General features: G+C 59.9%; 1 protein-coding gene and 1 pseudogene across 2 annotated transcripts; both read left to right on the forward strand.

Moving 5' to 3' along the window:
- The first annotated feature begins 279 nt into the window (after window positions 1-279).
- LOC308248397 (bile salt-activated lipase-like) lies at window positions 280-7996 on the forward strand (annotated as a pseudogene). The gene is made up of 12 exons: window positions 280-345; window positions 1125-1284; window positions 1376-1498; window positions 1682-1879; window positions 2447-2577; window positions 3350-3457; window positions 3578-3695; window positions 4227-4413; window positions 4587-4790; window positions 6014-6211; window positions 6461-6680; window positions 7874-7996. The product of its transcript is annotated as a bile salt-activated lipase-like (transcript).
- Window positions 7997-10330: 2334 nt separating this feature from the next.
- Window positions 10331-16742, forward strand: LOC308248874 (bile salt-activated lipase-like; the record flags this gene model as incomplete). Its single annotated transcript, XM_080669325.1, has 11 exons — window positions 10331-10396; window positions 11180-11339; window positions 11634-11756; window positions 11942-12139; window positions 12650-12780; window positions 13173-13280; window positions 13369-13486; window positions 14236-14422; window positions 14591-14794; window positions 16037-16234; window positions 16484-16742. The coding sequence occupies 11 exons, from the start codon at window positions 10331-10333 to the stop codon at window positions 16740-16742; spliced, it is 1752 nt and encodes a 583-aa protein (XP_080525451.1).
- Window positions 16743-21603: the final 4861 nt, after the last annotated feature.

A 21603-nucleotide genomic window follows, 5' to 3' on the forward strand; every position in this document is an offset into this window, starting at 1 on the left:
TGACCCTGGCCCAGCCTGAGCCCGCCTGCAAAAGGCAGCTATGCATGTGTGTGTGTGTGTCTGAGTGTGTGTGTGCCCAAACATACATGACCTTGGCCCTGAGCCTGGCTGGGAATGGCAGTTATCCTGGCCCCGGATATACTGCCTGGAGGAAGAGGCAGAGGGAGGAGAAGGGGAAGGGAACCAGTCACAGGCAGCTGCCAACCCCGGCCTCCAGATGGCTCCTGCCCCATAAATACCCACACGCAGAGGCAGGGCCCCGAGGCAGGCACACGCACCATGGGGCGCCCGGAGCTGGCTGTCTTAGGCCTCGCCTGCTGCTTGGCGATAGTGAGCGCAACAAAGGTAAGCGAGAGCCCAGAGGACATGGCAGGGGCCCGTCGGCTCCCCTAACCCGGCCTGGGACCTGGGACGGTCTGCGGAGGGGGGCAGGCAGGTGGGGTGCTGGCACAAAGGGACCCCGAGAGCCCACACCCAGCCCCGCGCTTTCCTGGCCCTTCCTCTGCGCTCCTGCCTTCACACTCACACGATGGCGCCACGCAGCTGACAGCCAGGATGCCCACGAACTCCAATGTCAGAGACCACGAGTGAGGGCTGGGCCAGGCGCTCTCAGGGCACACAGGGGCACTTGCGCCAACACAAACAAGGCGCCCTGTCCCCGCAGCCCCAGAGTCACTGGCGCCCTCAGGGCTGATCTGCGGATCTGCCAGGGTCCTTGGCTCTCCCTCTCCCCGGGGAGGGCCATAGCTCGGCTCAGAGGGCGCTGGGCCCTGAGCAGGCCCGCAGTTTGCCCATCACAGCCCCAGCAGGGGAACAGGAGTGTGGACCTCGGTCTAGTTCAACCCGGAGCCCGGAGCCCGGCCCCGGAGATGGGGTGAAACCCACCTGCTTGCCAGTGGCAGGGGCCCCTCCAGGGGGAGTTGGGAGCCTCAGGGCACCTACAGGATCCCTTCCCTCAGGGCCCTGCCAGGGCTGAGGAGCGGGGCTTTCTCAGGACCCCACAGCTCCAGGCAGGCGTGACTAGCGGCTCCACCTGGAGGCTGTCTGGACCCCTAGAGCCTGCTGGGGTTGCCCCACCCCGCTGGCCCGCCCAGCCTGCGCCCCTGAGCCTGCCCTCTCCCCAGCTGGGCGTGGTGCACACGGAAGGGGGCTTCGTGAAGGGCGTCAACAAGAAGCTCGGTCTCTTGGGCACCGGTGGCCGCTCTGTGGACGTCTTCAAGGGCATCCCCTTCGCTGCCCCGCCCAAGGCCCTGGAGAACCCCCAGCGGCACCCCGGCTGGCAAGGTGGGAGTGGGGGGTGGGTGCTGGGCTGGTCCAGTGCCTAGGGTGGCGGTGGGGCCACCATCCTCACGCCAGGCCCTCTGGTCACCCACAGGTACCCTGAAGGCCAAGGACTTCAAGCAGCGATGCCTGCAAATCACTGACACCCAGGACAACACCAGGGGCTCCGAGGACTGCCTCTACCTCAACATCTGGGTCCCCCAGGGCCAGAAGGAAGGTGCATCCCCCACCCCATGCCCTCCAGGTCCCCGAACCTGCAGAAAGCGCCCAGGCAGCCAGAGGCCCAGTCCTGCCCCACCCCTTGGATGTGTGATCTCCAGAGCTGAAAGTCCCTGAAACAAGCACCCAGAGGGGATGGGGAGGGGACAGCTGGGGTCACTGGGCCTGCTTCCTGCCTCAGTTTCCCAGAATCTGCCTGTCATGATCTGGATCTACGGAGGATCCTTCCTCATGGGCTCTGCCCAAGAATTAAGCTTCTTCAATAACTACAAGTACGACGGGGGTGAGATTGCCACGCGGGGCAACGTCATCGTGGTCACCTTCAACTACCGCCTCGGGCCGCTGGGCTTCCTCAGCACTGGGGACGCCCACCTGCCAGGTGTGATGGGCACCTGGGGCTGGAAGTGAGGGAGTTGTTGGGGGCCCTTCAGCATCGCATTCTCCCAAAAACTCCTGACAGTCTTCCAGAAAAAACCAGAATTCTACTGGCAGCACAGGAGCTGAGAATGGACAGTGAGCCACAGGAGCCCATCGGAAGCTATAGTGAGAGAAGAGGCAGCCAGCCAGCCAGGCAGGGTCTCAGGGAGACCAGGGAGCGGGGACAGGGACCCTAGGGAGACCAGGGAGTGGGGACAGGGACCCAGGGAGACCAGGGAGCGGGGACAGGGACCCAGGGAGAGACGGAAGATGAGACACTGAAGTGGTGACTCGAGAGACTCAGAGCCGTAGGATAGACAGACAACAAGAGGGACCGTGTCAGGGAGAGAAATGAACAGCCTGACCCTCCTGTTCCTTGTCCCCTACCTGAGCCCCACAGCCCCTCCAGCACCTCATTGCACATCTTCCTGGGACCCGCCGTGCACCATTCTGGGGTTTGACAGGGGTCTCCACATGGCAGAAGCTGTCCCTCACCCCAGTTCCTGATGGGCTACCCCACCGGCCCCAGGTAACTATGGCCTTCGGGACCAGCACATGGCCATCGCGTGGGTGAAGAGGAATATTGCAGCCTTCGCGGGGGACCCCAACAACATCAGCATCTTTGGGGAATGAGCCGGAGGTGTCAGCGTCTCTCTACAGGTTTGGGGACCCTGGGAGGGCAGGCCTTCCTCCCACGGGGGTTTGGGGGGACCAAAGTGGGGAGCTGATGGGGGCTGGGGGGGATCTAAGCTAATGGGAACTGGGGAGAGCTCATGGGGTGAGGGGGAGCTGACAGAGGCTGGGGGAGCTAATGGGAACTGGGGGAGCTGATGGGAGCTGGGGGAGCTGATGGGAGCTGGGGGAGCTGATGGGAACTGGGGGAGCTGATGGGGACTGGGGGAACTGATGGGAACAGGGGGGAGCTGATGGGAACTGGGGGAGCTGATGGGAACTGGGGGAGCTGATGGGAGCTGGGGGAGCTGATGGGAGCTGGGGGAGCTGATGGGAAATTGGGGAGCTGATGGGGGCTGGGGGAGCTGATGGGAGCTGGGGGAGCTGATGGAAACTGGGGGAGCTGATGGGAGCTGGGGGAGCTGATGGGGGCTGGGGGAGCTGATGGGAGCTGGGGGAGCTGATGGGAGCTGGGGGAGCTGATGGGAACTGGGGGAGCTGATGGGAGCTAGGGGAGCTGATGGGAACTGGGGGAGCTGATGGGGGCTGGGGAGCTGATGGGAGCTGGGGGAGCTGATGGGAGCTGGGGGAGCTGATGGGGGCTGGGGGAGCTGATGGGAGCTGGGGGAGCTGATGGGAACTGGGGAGAGCTGATAGGATTGTGTGGAAGAGCATGATGCTGACAGTCTAGCTGTGCTTGGTGGAGCCCGGGTGGGCAGGAGAGGTGAAGCCATGGTGACAGGACCTCTGTGTGTTGCAGACCCTCTCTCCCTACAACAAGGGCCTCATCCGACGAGCCATCAGCCAGAGCGGCGTGGCGCTGGCCCCCTGGGCCATCCAGAAGAACCCTCTCTCCTGGGCCAAGAGGGTAAAGGGGAGCTGCAGTGGGGTTGGGACTCAGTTACCGCCCTCCCATGCCCTGTCACAGTCTCCATGGCCGACTGCCCCACACTGGCCTCTCCCACCTGTCTCCCCCGCAAATCCCAAGATCGCCAAGAAGGTGGGCTGCCCCCTGGACGATACTGCCAGCATGGCCAAGTGTCTGAAGGTCACCGACCCCCGGGCGCTGACGCTGGCCTATAAGATACCCCGCTTGGATCTGGAGTGTGAGTGGGGCTCCACATGGGGGGACGACCATGCTCCCAAAGAAGTGAGGATTGAGGGCCTGCTACCTGGCCCGTCACCTGCTCATGGCGTCCCTGGGAGCCCGGTGCCACCAGGGCCTTGTTGCCTCTGTGGCCTCGACTGGCTGTGCCGCGGGCGCCATCCCTCCCTCTGACCCCCTTTGGGAAGCTGTGCACCTGATCCCCCCAACAATGGGCAGAAACAGTCATTTGCACCCACTTTTAGGGACCTCAGGCGCAGTGGCTGTCAGCGGGACGGTGTGGCCCAGGGAGCCTGTGGCAGTCTGCACACAGTCTGGGCTGTCACACTGGGGAGGGTGACATCGGGTGGATGGGGCCAGGGAAGCTGCTCCACATGCGCAGCACAGCCCAGGACATAGAATGATCCGGGCCCCATGTCAGGTGGACAGGCTGAGGACCCTGGTCTGGATCCGAGGAGGCAGGGGCTGCCCCCGGGCCTGGGGCCTGGAAGGCGGCTCTGGAAGGTGCGAGGAACCCCTGCTCTCCACACAGACCCCATAATGCACTACGCGGGCCTCCTGCCTGTCGTGGATGGAGACTTCATCCCCGACGACCCCATCAACCTTTCCGCCAACGCGGCTGACATTGACTACATCGCTGGCACCAACAACATGGACGGCTACCGCTTTGCCAGCGTTGACCTGCCGGCCATCAACGTGGACAACCAGACCATCACGGGGTGAGTGGGGCGCAGGACCAGGGCAGTGCCCGTGGGCCTATTGGGGAGGCATCAGCTGGAGAAGGAGGTGGGCAGGAGTAGGGGGCCATCTGCAGGGCCCTGGAAGGGGTGTGTAGCGGGGGATGCCTCCCACTGACCTGGGTCCAGGGTCCAGTGCCGGCTTGTCCCCACAGGGAGGACTTCTTCAAGCTGGTCAGCGGGTTCACCTTCTCCAAGGGGCCCAGAGGTGCCAACACCACCTTTCACTTCTACACGGCGTCCTGGGCCCAGGACTTCTCCGAGGAGGCAAAGAAGAAGACGGTGGTGGACTTGGAGACCGACATTGGCTTCCTGATGCCCACAAAGATGGCCGTGGCCCAGCACAGAGCCAGCGCCAAGTGAGGGCCGGGGCAGGGGAGGCTCCCCTAGGTCACACACCTGCCCAGGGAGGCCTCCCCGGTGGGCGACTCGGGGATCAGGGAGGCCCGGGAAAGCCGTGAGGGGTCCCAGCGGTGCCTGCACCATCTGCCTTGCCCAGGCCTGAGGAGACTTGAGAAGGCCCCTCCTCACCTCCCAGCCCTCCTCCTGTTACTGAGAAACCCCAGGTAGGGCTCGGGCTGCCTGTCCCTGTGTCCAATAACGAAGGCCGGGTGGAATCATATGAGGCGTTTATTGAGAAGATCAGCCAACCAAGAAGACAGGGCACTTACAAGCATTCAAATCCTGTCTTCCAGCAGGTGCAGGGACAGGACTATCAAGGGGAGGGGGCTGCGGTACTACGTGCAGCCCTGGGGGTCACAACCTCAGCTATTGTAGTCATGACACGAGATGATGTGGATGAGATGATGTGGATGAGATGATGTTTTGACTCCTGGTGGGTCTGTCCCTGCTTATCGGTTCTGCTTGCTGGATTCACGGCTAAATCACCTCCTTCATTGTTTTGCACAGGCCTTCAAAGGAAACTTAAGAAAACTTAACCCCTATTCACATAAGTATATGTGTTCTAAGACTGAAAATGATAGGGTTACTTTTCAGATTAATTCAGGTGCTCTATCCATCAGGTAGTAAGTCCCCCATTCCCTCAGTCCACAGGCCTCCCCTGAAGTGTCTGCAGCCTCCCCGCAATCCACAGGCTGAGGGGGACAGAACACGGGATGTTGCTCTCTGTTGTGGGTTTGGAGTTGGCCAACATTCAAAACAACTCTGGCCTGCGGCCACCTGGTCAACCTCCAGCGAAAATAAAAAGTCAGTTAGGGATGCTTCCTCGGAAGGAAGAGAAAACGATGCCCAGGAAGAGCAGGCAGAAAGCTTGTCCCAACTCCAGGAACTTGAGCTCTTCTTTGGGCGGCACAGGTGTGTTCCTGACGGGAACACAAATTCATCTGCAGAGAAAAGGAAGGAAGGCGCCTCGAGAGGATTTGTGGAGGGAAGAGTGAATGCACTTGAAATCTCAGAACCACAACCTCACGGCCTTCAGGGACCCCAGGTCCCTCCTGAGTCTGAGTCTGGGGATTTCTCGGTCCAGCCCTGCTCTCCCCATTTCTCCCTCCAGGGCGCAGCTCTGGGTGGGAAGCCCAGGTGAGCTCCCTGCCAACATGGGCCGTGTCCCTCCCCTCCTCAGGAGTGCGCGGACCTACACCTACTTGTTCTCCCACCCTTCTCGCATTCCGTTGTTACCCAGCTGGGTGGGCGCCGACCACACCACTGACCTCCAGTACGTGTTTGGGAAGCCCTTCGACAATCCCCTGATCTACCGGCCCCAAGACAGGACTGTCTCCCGGGCCATGATCACCTACTGGGCCAACTTTGCCAGCACTGGGTAAGGCGGGTGAGGCTTGACCAGGCCTACTGCCACCTGGGCCCCACATGCCTGTCCCCTCTCCTACACTTAACCTCCCTGACCTTCAGTACCCCCATCTGTGTGTGAGCATAGAGCTACGGGTTGGGTGCAGAACACGTACATGCCCAGTCAGTGGCCAGGACACAGTGAGGTGCCCTGGTGGTTCGGGTCAAAATGGAGGCCTCCCGTGAGCCCTCAGACCCCACACGGCCTTTCTCTCATGTGCAGGGACCCCAACAAGGGCCACTCAGCTGTGCCCACCCAGTGGGATCCCTACACCCAGGAAAATGGCAACTACCTGGAGATTAACAAGAAGATGGATGGCCAGTCCCTGAAACGGCACCTGAGGATCAGCTACCTGCAGTACTGGACCCAGACCTACCAGGTCCTGCCCACCGTGACCGGAGACGGGTCCACCCCCCTACACCCCTTGGAGGACTCTGAGACTGTCCCGTGTTTCCCTCGGACAACTCTGTGGTCGCTTCTTGGTCCCCCGACTTGTGACTCTGAAGGGGCTCAGATGTCCACAGCCATTTGCTTCTAATGTCCTTGTCCAAGAGGCCACAGGTGGGACCCAGGGAGCCCACCTCCCACCCCAGCGCTTCCTGAATAAAGCCGCATCTCTCTCTGGCAACCCTCTTTGCCCTCATGACCGCAACCGCCCGCCCCGTCTCTGCCCGTGTCTGGCTCCGGAAGTGGGGTGCCCCCCTTATTTCAGAGGAGAGAGGGTCAGAGAAATGACAGCCCTGAGTGGGGAGTGGGCCCCGTGGGCAGTTTCCTCTGGACCAGTGAGCCCAGCCTCAGCCACGTCCTCAGGGTGCGGGCTCTGTGTACCGGGGTCTGGGAATTGCCCAGGAGAGAAACTCATTCGCATGGAGCTGGATCCCAGGCTGAGACAGTAACGCATCCCGCAGGCTCAGAGCACAGGGTACCAGGGCTGGGCCTTGGGTGCCCCTGGCTGGGCCAGGGTGCTCCCCGCTGGCTCTGGCAGAGTCCAGAGGGCAGCGGGAGGCAGAGGTGAGATGCAGGGCCATGGCCACCCCAGCAAGGTCTGGGACAGGGCACTGCCTGCACTGAGGGCTCCCCCATCCTGACCTCTCCTAGCCCAGGTGGTGGGCACAGTGGACACCCCGTTGTAGACAGGTACTGTGAGAAATGCTCACCTGTCCCAACTCAAATGACACTTGGAGACAGAAGTGTGGTGAAAGGAGACCTTGAATGCACTCTCCAGAGCAGGTGTCCCCCACTTGCACTGGCTCCCCTGGGGCAGGAGCACAGCCCATTTATCCGGCCCCTCCTCCGGCTCTTCATTGGATTAGTACTCTGAGCTCACCTGTTTCCTGACATGTGGACTAGGTCCTCCCATTGGGCCATTTAAGAACATTGGGATGAGCCTTTCCTAGTTGCCCCCCCCCCCCCCCCCCCCCCCCCCCGTCTAGCTGAGACCAGTGCCTCCAGGGTCTCCACCATGATGCTGGCCCATGCCACGGGTCCTTGGTCTCACATCCTCGTCCCTCCCCCTGGGCCAGGTGTCCTGACCCGGAATCGAACCATGACCTCTTAGTTCATGGGTTGATGCTCAACCACTTAGCCACACCACCGCTTCCATCAGAAGTTGACCATGCCGACCATTTCCTACAGTGCCAAGGATCCAAGAGGGGCCATGTGCCCCAGGCCCTCAAGCGAGAACTCATGCCCAGGTCTGAGACTCCAAAGCTCACCGTGTCAGCTCAGAGGTATGGTGGAGACAGCTCCAGGCAATAGCTGGCCACCTTGATGCACACGGTCCAGTGATTCCCTGGCCAGGCGGTGGGTACAGCGGGCAGTTTTGGTGCTGTTCCTCCCTGCCCTCCCTGCCCCATCCTTCCACCTCCCCCAGCACAGCTTCCCAGTGCCCACCTCCCCATGGCAGAACCACAGCACAGACCTGGACAACTAGGGCAGCCAGCCAGGGGCTGCGGGCTCTCAGGGCTCCAGCCCATCTACCCTCAGGACAGTGAGTCTAAACTGGTGGCTGCCCGAGACGGGACCTCAGACCTCACAGCCCTGGGTTCATCTGGGCCAGAGGGGAGCCAGGGGCAGCAATCAGCACGTTTATCCTGCAAACCCACACTCACCTGGGACTCCTCAGACCAGGTGCCAACAGAGCAAGGGGGGCGGTCCAGTGCCTGGTCCTGGGTGAAATGAACCCTGTGAAGAGCTGCAGCTCTGGTTCCCAGGGCCCAGCTGTTGCTTTAAATAAGCTGCATCACAAATCCTTCCCTGTGGCTGGCTCAGCACAGCCAGGGGTGAACCTGAGGGGGGCGGGGAAGGATTAAAGAAGACAGACAAGAGAATAAAGCTGGGGCTAGGTGGGACGCTGCTCTTAGATGGAGAGACAGTGCCACAGCCTGCAAGCCAAGTCTTTATTTTATAGCCAGATTCCACCAGGCAAAGTGCTCAAGATGTTTACATTGTTCTCTCGATTTGGAATCTACTCAATTACATGCACCTGAACTCTATCAAGCTTTGTTTTGGCAGCACTTGCTGCACTTCCCATAGCTTACCTCACTTAGCCACGGGGACCACAGGTTGGGACCATGAGGTCAAGCGTGCAACCATAACCTTTGGCTATCAATGTGCCGGGATGTCTTTGCCCTCCAATATAGGACTTGCACGTGACTTTGCCACAAGAGAACCTGCCCTCTCATTTGCCCGAGGCTTGAACCTATCCAAACGCTGTAGTCACTCTCCACACTTCCCCAGACACAACGCCCCCAGAGAGGCCTTCCCAGGACCGGGTTCCCGGAGGGTTCCAATCGGTAAAGGAAGGCCCAGGCCCTGGTTCACAGAATGGGAAGTCCCGACAGAGGCCACTGGCCAGTACTCCCCACCTGGCCTTCCCAGTGGCAGGCTTTGATCTGTCTACAATCCCCCACTTAGTGCTGGTGGGTTCCCGTCTGAACTTGAAATCCACAAAGCCTTATTGTGGGCAGCAGAAACCACAAGCCCAGCCAAATTCCCCTCTTCCTCCAAAGGCAGGCAGCCCAGTCCTGGTCAGGAGTTGGTCCTTGCAACCGTTATTTATTTATTTTTTTTAATCTGTATAAGCTCTAGCCAGTTTGGCTCAGCAGATGGAGCATTGGCCTGAGGACTGAATGGTCCCAGGTTCGATTCTGATCACGGGCACATGCCTGGGTTGTGGGCTCGGTCCCTGGTAGGGGGCTTGCAGGAGGCAGCCGATCAATGATTCTCTCTCATCATTGATTTTTCTATTTCTCACTCCCTCTCCCTTCTTCTCCAAAATCAATAAAAATATATTTTTAAAAAAACCATCGGGGCAAAATATACAGAACATAAAATACTTTAACAATTTATAAGACTTCACTTGATGCTTCTCTGGGTCCCCACACCCAGCTCGGACTGCTCACCAGTGGGCCCTCGGACCCAGGCTCAGCCACATGGCTGCCCAGGAGCACACAGCCCTCTCAGTCCCGGAAGTCACATGCCCTGTCCCCTGTGAACACCCTTTGCTGAGGTCCGGAGCTCCAGGTGGGATCCAGGCAGGGCCTGGAGGGAAGCAGGCCCACTTCTCTGAGGGTGAGCCCAGGCCCTTGTAAATGAGCCACCATTCAGGGCACTGTGCACCCAGCTGAGCCCCAACCCTCAGCCCCTGGCCTGGGCCACCTGACTATTTCCAGTGACAGGCCAGGTGCACCGAGTGCAACAGGCACCAGGGAATAGCAGATCATGTGCAAGGTGGACCATCCCTGACCCGTGCACACATGTGTGCATGTGTGTGTGTGTGTCTATGTTTATGTGTGTACACACACCTCTGTGACCTTGGCCCAGCCTAAGCCCGCCTGGAAACAGCAGCTATGCATGCGTGTGTGTGTCTGAGTGTGTGTGTGCCCACACCTGCATGACCTTGGCCCTGAGCCTGGCTGGGAATGACAATTATCCTGGCCACAGGTATACTGCCTGGAGGAAGGGGCAGAGGGAGGAGGAGGGGAAGTGAACCAGACACATGCAGCTGCCAGCTCCAGCTCCCGGATGGCTCCCGCCCCATAAATACCCACGGGCTGGAGCCAGGGCCATCCCGAGGCAGGCACACCCACCATGGGGCGCCCGGAGCTGGCTGTCTTAGGCCTCGCCTGCTGCTTGGTGGTAGTGAGCGCAGCAAAGGTAAGTGAGAGCCCAGAGGACATGGCAGGGGCCCGTCTGCTCCCCTAACCCGGCCTGGGACCTGGGACGACCTGCGGAGGGGGGCAGGCAGGTGGGGCGCTGGCATAAAGAGCCCCCGAGAGCCCACACACAGCCCCGCGCTGTCTTGGCCCTTCCTCTTCGCTCCTGCCTTCACACTCACAGGATGGAGCCGCGCAGCTGACAGCCAGGACGCCCACGAACTCAAATGTCAGAGACCACGAGTGAGGGCTGGGCCAGGCGCTCTCAGGGCACACAGGGGCACTTGTGCCACCACAAACAAGGCGCCCTGTCCCAGCAGCCCCAGAGTCACTGGCACCCTCAGGGCTGATCTGTGGATCTGCCTGGGCCTTCAGGGCCCTCGGCTCTCCCTCTGCCCTGGGAGAGCCATGGACCAGCTCAGAAGGGCACTGGGCCCTGAGCAGGCCAGCAGTTTGCCCACAATAGCCCAAGCAGCGGAACAGGAGTGTGGACCTCGGTCTAGTTCAACCCGGAGCACAGCGCCCTAGCGGGGGCCACACACACCTGCTTGCCAGGGGCTGGGGCCCCTCGAGGGGGAGTCGGAAGCCTCAGGGCAACTACAGGATCCCGTTTTTCGGGGCCCTGGCACAGGGTGAGGAGCGGGGCTTCCTCAGGAACCCATAGCTCCAGGCAGGCGTGACTACGGGCCCCACATGGAAGCTGTCTGGACCTCTAGAGCCTTCTGGGGTTGCCCCACCCCGCTGGCCTGCCAAGCCTGCACCCCTGAGCCTGCCCTCTCCCCAGCTGGGCGTGGTACACACAGAAGGAGGCTTCGTGGAGGGCGTCAACAAGAAGCTCGGCCTCTTGGGCATCGACGGCCGCTCTGTGGATGTTTTTAAGGGGATCCCCTTCGCTGCCCCACCCAAGGCCCTGGAGAACCCCCAGCGGCACCCCGGCTGGCAAGGTGGGAGTGGGGGGTTGGTGCTGAGCTGGCCCTGTGCCTGGGGTGGTTCGTGGGGCTGCCCATTGTTGGGGGACAAGGTGCACCAGCTTCCCAAAGGGGTCAGGACCCAGGGAGGATCAGAGGGAGGGATGGCGCCCGCGGCACAGCCAGTCAAGGCCACGGAGGCAACAAAGGCCCTGACGGCTCTGGGCTCCCAGGGATGCCAGTGAGCGGGTGATGAGCCAGGCAGCAGTCCATCAATAGTCACTTCTTTGCTAGCAACATCCTCACGCCAGCCCCTCTGGTCACCCACAGGGACCCTGAAGGCCAAGGACTTCAAGCAGCGATGCCTGCAAGTCACTGACACCCAGGAGAACACCAGGGGCTCTGAGGACTGTCTCTACCTCAACATCTGGGTCCCCCAGGGCCAGAAGGAAGGTGGATCACCCACCCCATGCCTTCCAGGTCCCCAAACGTGCAGAAAGCACGCAGGCAGCTAGAGGCCCAGCCCTGCCCTGCCCCTGGGCTCTGTGTGGGCTACAGAGTTGAAATTCCCTGAAACAAGCACCCAGAGGAAATGGGGAGGTGACAGCTGTAGTCACCGGGCATGTCTCCTGCTTCAGTTTCCCAGAACCTGCCTGTCATGATCTGGATCTTCGGAGGAGCCTTCCTCGTGGGCTCTGCCCAAGAATTAAGTTTCTTCAATAACTACAAGTACGACGGGGGGGAGATCGCCACGCGGGGCAACGTCATCGTGGTCACCTTCAACTACCGCCTTGGGCCGCTGGGCTTCCTCAGCACTGGGGACGCCCACCTGCCAGGTGTGATGGGCTCCTGGGGCCGGGAGTGAGGGAGCTGGTGGGGGGCCCTTCAGCACCCCTTTCTCCCAACAACTTCTGACAGTCTCCCAGAAAGACCCAGAATTCTACTGGCAGCACTGGAAGCTGGTGATGGACAGTGAGCCACAGGAGCCCATCGGAAGCTGTAGTGAGAGAAGAGGCAGCCAGCCAGCCAGGCAGGGATCCAGGGAGACCAGGGAGATGAGGGAGCAGGGACAGGGACCCAGGGACAGACAGAAGACGAGACACTGAGGTGGTGACTTGGAGGACACAGAGCCATAGGACTACAAGATGGATGGTGTCAGGGAGAGAGATGAGCAGCCTGGCCCTCCAGCTCCTGGTCCCCTACCAGAGCCCTACACTCCCTCCAGCACCTCATTCAACAACCTTCTGGGACCCGCCGTGCGCCATCCAGGGGCTTGACAGGGGTCTCCACATGGAGGAAGCTCTCCCCCCACCCCAGTCTCTCATGGGCTCCCCCACCCGCCCCAGGTAACTATGGTCTTCGGGACCAGCACATGGCCATCGCGTGGGTGAAAAGGAACATTGAGGCCTTTGGGGGGGACCCCAACAACATCACCATATTTGGGGAATCAGCCGGAGGTGTCAGCGTCTCTCTGCAGGTCTGGGGACCCCGGGCGGATGGGCCTTCTTCCTAGGGTGTTGTGGGGACCTGGTGGAGAGCTGGTTGAGGAGTTGGTGGGGGCTAAGGGAGCCGATGGGAACTGAGGTAGCCAATGGGAACAGGGGGGAGCTGATGGGGGCTGAGAGTGCTGATTGGGGCTGAGGGTGCTGATGTGAACTGGGGGAGCTGATGATAACTGGGGGAACTGATGTGAACTGGGGGAGCTGATGGGAACTGGGGGAGCTGATGTGAACTGGGGGAGCTGATGAGAATTGGGGAGCTGATGGGGCTGTGGGGAACAGCATGAAGTTGACAACCTGGCTGTCCCTGGTGGAGCCCGGGTGGGCAGGAGAGGCGAGGCCATGGTGACAGGACCTCTGTGTGTTGCAGACCCTCTCTCCCTACAGCAACGGACTCATCCGGCGAGCCATCAGCGAGAGCGGTCTGGCGCTGGTTCCCTGGGCCATCCAGAAGAACCCTCTCTCCTGGGCCAAGGGGGTAAAAGGGAGCTGCGGTGGGGAGGTGCTCGGGTTACCTCTTTTTCATGCCCTGTCCTGGTCCCCATAGCGGTCTCCCCCACCCCCAGATCGCCAAGAAGGTGGGCTGCCCCCTGGACGATACCGCCAGCATGGCCAAGTGTTTGAAGGTCACCGACCCACGGACTCTGACGCTGGCCTATAAGATACCCCTGTTGGGCCTGGAGTGTGAGTGGGACTCCACATGGGGGGACGGCCATGCTCCCAAAGAAGTGAGGATTGAGGGGCTGCTGCCTGAACCATCGCGCGCTAATGGCATATCTGGGAGCCCGGTGCTGCCAGGGCCCTTGTTGCCTCCGTGGCCTCCACTGGCTGTGCCTTGGTCGCCATCCCTCCCTCTGATCCTCCCTGGGTCCTGACCCCTTTGGGAAGCTGGTGCACCTTGTCCCCCAACAATGGGCAGAAACAGTCATTTGCACCCACTTTTAGGGACCTCAGGTGCAGTGGCTGTCAGCGGGACGGTATGGCCCAGGGAGCCTGTGGCAGTCTGCACACAGTCTGGGCTGCCACACTGGGGAGCGGTGACATAGGGTGGATGGGGCCAGGGAAGCTGCTCCACACGCGCAGGGCAGCCCAGGACATAGAATGATCCGGGCCCCATGTCAGCGGGACAGGCTGAGGACCCTGGTCTGGATCCGAGGAGGCAGGAGCTGTCCCCGGGAATGGGGCCTGACTGGCAGGCTCTAGAACAGCATTGGGCAAACTACGGCCCGCGGGCCGGATCCGGCTGTTCTATCCGGTTCTCTTGCTCTCCCCTCCGCTCCTTTACTTTGAATTTATATTAGTTCACACAAACACTCCATCCATGCTTTTGTTCCGGCCCTCTGGTCCAGTTTAAGAACCCATTGTGGCCCTCCAGTCAAAAAGTTTGCCCACCCCTGCTCTAGAAGGTGCAAGGACCCATGCTCTCCACGTAGACCCCTTGCAGTACTACCGGGGCCTCCTGCCTGTCGTGGATGGAGACTTCATCCCTGATGACCCCATCAACCTTTTCGCCAACACGGCCGACATCGACTACATTGCTGGCACCAACAACATGGACGGCCACATCTTTGCCAGCGTTGACGTGCCTGCCATCAACGTGGACATTCTGACCATCACAGGGTGAGTAGGGAGCAAGGACCAGGGCTTGCCTGGGGGCCTCTTGGGGAGGCATCAGCTGGAGAAGGAGGTTGGCGGGTGTAGAGGGCCATGTCTAGGCCCCTGGCGTGGGGTGGAGGGTATGCCTCCCGCTGGCCAGATACAGGGTCCAGTGACAGCTTGTCCCTGCAGGGAGGACTTCTTCAAGCTGGTCAGCCAAGTCACCATTGCCAAGGGGCCCAGAGGTGCCAACGCCACCTTTGACTTCTACACGGCGTCCTGGGCCCAGGACTCCTCACAGGAGGCCAAGAAGAAGACGGTGGTGGACTTTGAGACCGACGTCTTCTTCCTGATGCCCACGCAGATGGCCGTGGCCCAGCACAGAGCCAGCGCCAAGTGAGGGCCGGGGCAGGGGAGGCTCCCCTGGGTCACCGACCTGCCCAGTGAAGCTTTCCCAGAGGGCGGCTTCCGGGTTCACAGAGGCCCGGGAAAGCCGGGATGGGGTCCCAGCAGTTCCTGCACCATATGCCTTGCCCAGGCCTGAGGAGACTTGAGAAGGCCCCTCCTCACCTTCCAGCTCAGGGGCCTTTATAGAGCCCTCCTCCTGTCACTGGGAAACCCCAGGTAGGGCTCGGGCTGCCTGTCCGTGTGTCCAATAACGAAGGCCGGGTGGAATCATATGAGGCGTTTATTGAGAAGGCCAGCCAACCAAGAAGACAGGGCGCTTACAAGCATTCAAATTCTGTGTTCCAGTAAGCTGCAAGGGACAGGACTATAAAGGGGAGGGAGCTGGGGTGCTACGTGCAGCCTTGGGGGTCCGCAGACCTCAGCTATTGTAGTCATCACACGATGAGATGATGTGAATGAGATGATGTGGATGAGATGATTTTTTGACTCCTGGTGGGTCTGTCCCTGCTTACCAGTTCTGCTTGCTGGATTCACAGCTAAGTCACGTCCTTCATTACTTTGCACAGGCCTTCAAAGGAACCTTAAGAAAACTTAACCCTATTCACATAAGTATATGTGTTGTAAGACTGAAAATTATAGGGTTACTTTTCAGATTAATTCAGGTGCTCTGTCCATCAGGTTGTAAGTCCCCCATTCACTCAGCCCACAGGCCTCCCCGGCAATCTCTCCATAGGCTCGAGGATGAGGGGGACAGAACACAGGATGATGCTCTCTGTTGTGGGTTTGGAGTTGACCAACATTCAAAACAACTCTGGCCTGCGGCCACCTGGTCAACCTCCAGTGAAAACAAAAAGTCAGTTAGGGATGCTTCCTCGGAAGGGAGAGAAAACGATGCCCAGGAAGAGCAGGCAGAAAGCTTGTCCCAACTCCAGGAACGTGATCTCTTCATGGGGCGGCACAGGTATGTTCCCTGCGAAGAACACAAATTCATCTGCAGAGAAAAGGATGGAAGTCTCCTCGAGAGGCTTTGTGGAGGGAAGAGTGAATGCAGTTGAAATCTCAGAAGCACAACCCCACGGCCATCAGGGATCCAGGTCCCTCCTGAGTCTGAGTCTGGGGATTTTCAGACTCTGCCCTGCTCTCCCCATGGCCTCCCTCCAGGGCCCAGCTCTGGGTGGGCAGCCCAGGTGAGCTCCCTGCCAACCTGGGCTGTGTCACTCCCCTCCTCAGGAGTGCGCGGACCTACACCTACCTGTTCTCCCACCCTTCTCGCAATCCATTCTACCCCAGCTGGGTGGGCGCCGACCACAGTGGTGAGCTCCCTTACGTGTTTGGGAGGCCCTTCGCCAACCCCATGGGCTACCGGCCCCAAGACAGGACTGTCTCCCGGGCCATGATCGCCTACTGGACCAACTTTGCCAGGACTGGGTAAGGCGGGTGAGGCTGAGCCAGACCTACTGCCACCTGGGCCCCACATGCCTGTCCCCTTTCCTACACTTAACCTCCCTGAGCCTCAGTACCCTCCTCTGTGTGTGAGCATAGAGCTACTGGTTGGGCGCAGAACACGTACATGCCCAGCCAGTACACAGGACACAGTGAGGAGCCCTGGTGGTTCGGGTCACCATGGAGGCCTCCCATGAGCCCTCAGACCCCACACAGCCTTTCTCTCATGTGCAGGGACCCCAACAAGGGCCACTCGGCTGTGCCCACCCAGTGGGATCCCTACACCCAGGAAAACGGCAACTACCTGGAGATTAACAAGAAGATGGATGGCCAGTCCCTGAAACAGCACCTGAGGAGCAGCTACCTGCAGTACTGGACCCAGACCTACCAGGCCCTGCCCACCGTGACCGGAGATGGGTCCGCCCCCCTACCCTCGGACGACTCTGAGGCCCTTCCTGTGCCTCCCACTGACAACTCTGAGGCCGCCCCATAAGCTCCCTTTGGTGACTCTGAGGAGACTCAGATGCCCTCAGCCATTTGCTTCTAATGTCCTTGCCCAAGAGGCCACAGGTGGGACCCAGGGAGCCCACCTCCCACCCCCAGCTCTTCCTGAATAAAGCATCATCTCTCTCTGGCTACCCGCTTTGACCTCATGACCTCAGCCGCCCGCCCAGTCTCTGCCCATGTCCAGCTCCAGAAGTGGGTGCCCCCTCATGTCAAAGGAGCAAAGAGGGTCAGAGAAGGTTCAGCCCTGAGTGGGGAGTGGACCCCGTGGACAGTTGCCTCTGGACCAGTGGGCCCAGCCTCGGCCACGTCCTTGGGGTGCGGGGAGGGGGCTCTGTGTACCAGTGTCTGGGAATTGCCCGGGAGAGAAACTCATTCGCCTGGAGCTGGATCCCAGGCAGAGACAGGAACACATTCCACAGGCTCAGAGCACAGGGTACCAGGGCTGGGCCTTGGGTGCCCCTGGCAGGGCCAGGGTGCTGCCCGCTGGCTCTGGCAGAGTCAGGGGGGAGAGGGAGGCAGAGGTGAGATGCAGGGCCATGGCCACCTCAGCAAGATCTGGGACGGGCACCGCCTGCACCGAGGCTCCCCTATCCTGACCTCACATGGCCTGGGTGGTGGGCACTGTGGACAGCTTGTTGTAGACAGGTACTGTGAGAAATAATCACCTGTCCCAATTCAAATGACACTCCGAGACAGAAGCTCAGTGAAAGGGAGACCTTGAATATGCTCTCCAGAGCAGGTGTCCCTCTAGCTGTACTGGTACCCCGGGGCGGGAACACAGCCCATTTATCCAGCCCCTCCTCCGGCTCCTAATTGGCTGAGTATTATAGGCTCATCTATTTACTGACATGTGGACTAGGTCCTCCAATTGGGCCATTTAAGAACATTGGGCTGAGGCCTTTTATAGTTACCCCCCCGCACCCCGGTCTAGCTGAGTCCAGTGCCTCCAGGGTCTCCACCATGATGCAGGCCCATGCCCACAAGTCCTTGGTCTCACATCCTCATCCCTCCCCCTCCCTTCTCTGTGCCTGGGGGATTCAGCCACCGCTTCAATCAGAAGCTGACCATTCCGGCCATTACCTACAGTGCCAACGCTCCAAGAGGGGCCACGTGCCCCAGGCCCTCAAGCAAGGACTCACACCCAGGTCTGAGACTCCAAAGCTCACCGTGTCAGCTCAGAGCGGGCGTGAGGGCTCAGAGGAGAGAAGGTTCCTGATTGGGGGGAGGGTTATGGTGGGTGCAGCTCCAGGGACCAGCCGGCCACCCTGATGCACACGGTCCAGTGTTTCCCTGGCCAGGCGGTGGGTACAGCGGGCAGTGTTGGTGCTGTTCCTTCGCGCCCTCCCTGCCCCATCCTTCCACCTCCCCCAGCAGAGTTTCCCAGCGCCCACCTCCCCTTGGCAGAACCACAGCACAGACCTGGACAACCAGGGCAGCCAGCCAGGGGCTGCGGGCTCTCAGGGCTCCAGCCCATCTACCCTCAGGACAGTGAGTGTAAACTGGTGGCTGCCCGAGACGGGACCTCAGACCTCACAGCCCTGGGTTCATCTGGGCCAGAGGGGAGCCAGGGGGCAGGATCAGCACGTTTATCCTGCAAACCCACACTCACCTGGGACTCCTCAGACCACGTGCCGGCAGAGCGAGGGGGGCTGTCCAGGGCCTGGTCCTGGGAGAAATGAACTCTGTGAAGAGCTGCAGCTCTGGTTCCCAGGGCCCAGCTGTCACCTTAAATAAGCTGCATCACGAATCCTTCCCTGTGGCTGGCTCAGCACGGCCAGTGGTGAACCTGAGGGGGGCGGGGAAGGATTAAAGAAGACAGACAAGAGAATTAAGCTGGGGCTAGGTGGGATGCTGCTCTCTGATGGAGAGACAGTGCCACAGTCTGCAGGCCAAGTCTTTATTTTATAGCCAGATTCCACCAGGCAAAGTGCTCAAGATGTTTACATTGTTCTCCCGGATTTGGAATCTACTCAATTACATGCACCTGAACTCTATCAAGCTTTGTTTTGGCAGCACTTGCTGCACCCCCACAGCCTACCTCACTTAGCCATGGGGGACCACAGTTTCGGACCATGAGGTCAAGCTTACAACCATAACCTTTGGCTATCATTGTGCTGGGAGGACTTTGCCCTCCAAGCTGGGACTTGGCATGTGGCTTTGCAACAAGAGAACCTGCCCTCTCATTTGCCCGAGGCTTGAACCTATCCAAATGCTGTAGTCACTCTTCACACTTCCCCAGACACAATGCCCCCAGAGAGGCCTTCCCAGGACCGGGTTCCCGGAGGGTTCCAATCGGTAAAGGAAGGCCCAGGCCCTGGATCACAGAATGCGAAGCCCCGACAGAGGCCACTGGCCAGTACTCCCCGCCTGGCCTTCCCTGTGGCAGGCTTTGATCTGTCCACAACCCCCCACTTAGTACTGGTGGGTTCTGGTCTGAACTTGAAATCCAGGAATTCCTCCTCCTGGGCAGCAGAAACCACAAGCCCAGCCACACTCCCACCTCTTCCTCCAAAGGCAGGCAGCCCCGTCCTGGGTCAGGAGTTGGTCTTTGCAACTGTTTTTAAAAATTAAGTAAAATTTAAATCACAACACGATTGTTTAACGATCTATGAGCTCAATTCAGTGATATTAATCGCAGTCACACTATTGTGCAACCATCACCACTATCTGGTTCCAAATAATTGCATCACTCCAAACAGAAACTGTGTATGCACTCCTCAGGATCTCCGCTCCCCCAACTGCTGCTATTCTATTCAACTTCCTGCTTCAGTCAATTTGCCTATTCTAAACGTTTTTTCTTTAGTGTTGATTTTCTTTTCTAGAGAGGGAGGGAGAGAGCAAAACATGGATCTGATAATTACATGGACCGGATCTGTTTATTCGTCAGTTTATTTGGTTCATTGGATTCCACATGAGTGAGATCATGTGATACTTGTCTTTCTCCCAGTGGCTTATGTCACTCAGCATGATACTCTCCAGGTCCCTCCAGGCTGTCTCACTGGGTAAGAGTTCCTTCTTTTTACAGCTGCAGAGTATTCCACGGTGTGAATGTACCACAGCTTTTGTCCACTCGCCTACTGATGGGCACTTGGGCTGCTGTCAGATCTTGGCTGTTGTACATAACGCTGCTAGGGACACAGGGGTGCACACAGTCATTCTCATTGGTGCCTAAGGATTCTTAGGGTATTCCCAGAAGGGGGTCGCTGGTCAAATGGCAGTTCCATTTTCCATTTTTTGAGGCAGCTCCGTACTGTTCTCCACCGTGGCCGCACCAGGCCCCATCCCACCAGCAGGGCACGAGGGTTCCCTCTTCTCCACACCCCGCCAGCCCTTGGGGTTTGTTGATTTGCTGATGGTGGCCCTCCAGGCGGGTGCGAGCTGATTGACACTGAGGTTGTAATTTCCATCTCCCTGCTCATAGGTGGCCTCCATTGGCCATCTGTACAACCTCGGATTACTTCCTCCAGAACAGGCTGCAGAACTGCACTAGCTGCCAGAGGCCAGTTAACAAACGCGCCCCTCAAACCCTTTGATCCCCTGTCCTCACACAACCGGCCCAGCCTGCCCAGCTCCTGCTGCCCACTGTCCTGTGGCCTCTCCACCTCCGTCCCAGGAGACCTGGGCTCTGGATCAGGAGGCAGCCAGCTTGGCCGGTGTCTCTGGATCCATGTGATGCTGGAGCCGCCCCAGGCGTGACGTCAGCCGGGCTGTGGCCTGCGTACAAGCACCGGCTCCTGGTAGCGAAAGGGTGAGGGGCCTGGCGAGGGGCTGCTGGCCGGAGAGGGCTCTGCTGTCCGCGGGCCCTGAACGCATCCCCAGCCCTGGAGAAGGCAGTGCTGCCAACGCCACAAAGGCAGGAACCCTGGGCTTGTCCCAGGAGCTTCCTCTGGTTTCCGAGTGACACACGCTCCCCCAGCCACACGCGCCCTTCTGCTCTCACACACTCTGCTCAGCTCTCTCTCCCTCTGTCTCTCCGCGTCCCCATTATCTCTGTCTGTCTCTCCCTCTGTCTGTCCCTCTCTGTCTCTCTGCTGGGCCCCAGGTCGTGGTGTATTTCTGAAGCCAGGCGCTTCCTCTTCCTCAGGGAAGCCGCCAGGCTGGGCGGGAGCCCTCTCCCTCCCCCCCTGTGACCCCCTGAGCCTCCAGTCCTGCCTCCCAGGGCTGCTGGTGCTGAGTGTGAGGTGTGCCCTCCCTGAGGGCAGGATCGCCCGCCCTGTGCTGTAATGGGTCCCCACACCCAGCTCAGACTGCTCACCAGTGGGCCCTCAGACCCAGGCTCAGCCACGTGGCTGCCCAGGAGCACACAGCCCTCTCTGTCCCGGAAGCCACACGCCCATGCTCTATGACCTCCCTTTGCTGAGCTCCGGAGTTTGTGGGGCCAGGCAGGGCCTGGAGGGGAGCAGGCCCACTTCTCTGAGGGTGAGCCCAGGCCCTTGTAAATGAGCCACCATTCAGGGCACAGTGCACCCAGCTGAGTCCCTGTAGCCCAGCCCAGGTTCACCTGACTATTCCCAGTAACCGGCCCAGGTGCACTGTGGGCACCAGACACCCAGATCAGCAGGTCCTGGGAAAGGAGGACCATCCCTGCACCCATGTACACGTGTGTGTGTGAGTGTGTGTGCATGTGTGTGCACACATTTCTGTGACTTGGCCCTGCCTGAGCCCGCCTGGAAAGGCAGCTATACATGCGTGTGTTTGTGTGTGTGTGTGAGTGTGTGTGTGCCCACACATACATGACCTTGGCCCTAAGCCTGGCTGGGAAAGGCAGTTATCTTGGCCCTGGGTATATTGCCTGGAGGAAGGGGCAGAGGGAGGAGTAGGGGAAGGGAACCAGCCACAGGCAGCTG

This window comes from Plecotus auritus (genome assembly GCF_963455305.1).
Source record: "Plecotus auritus genome assembly, chromosome: 5".
Classification (NCBI taxonomy): Eukaryota; Metazoa; Chordata; class Mammalia; order Chiroptera; family Vespertilionidae; genus Plecotus; species Plecotus auritus.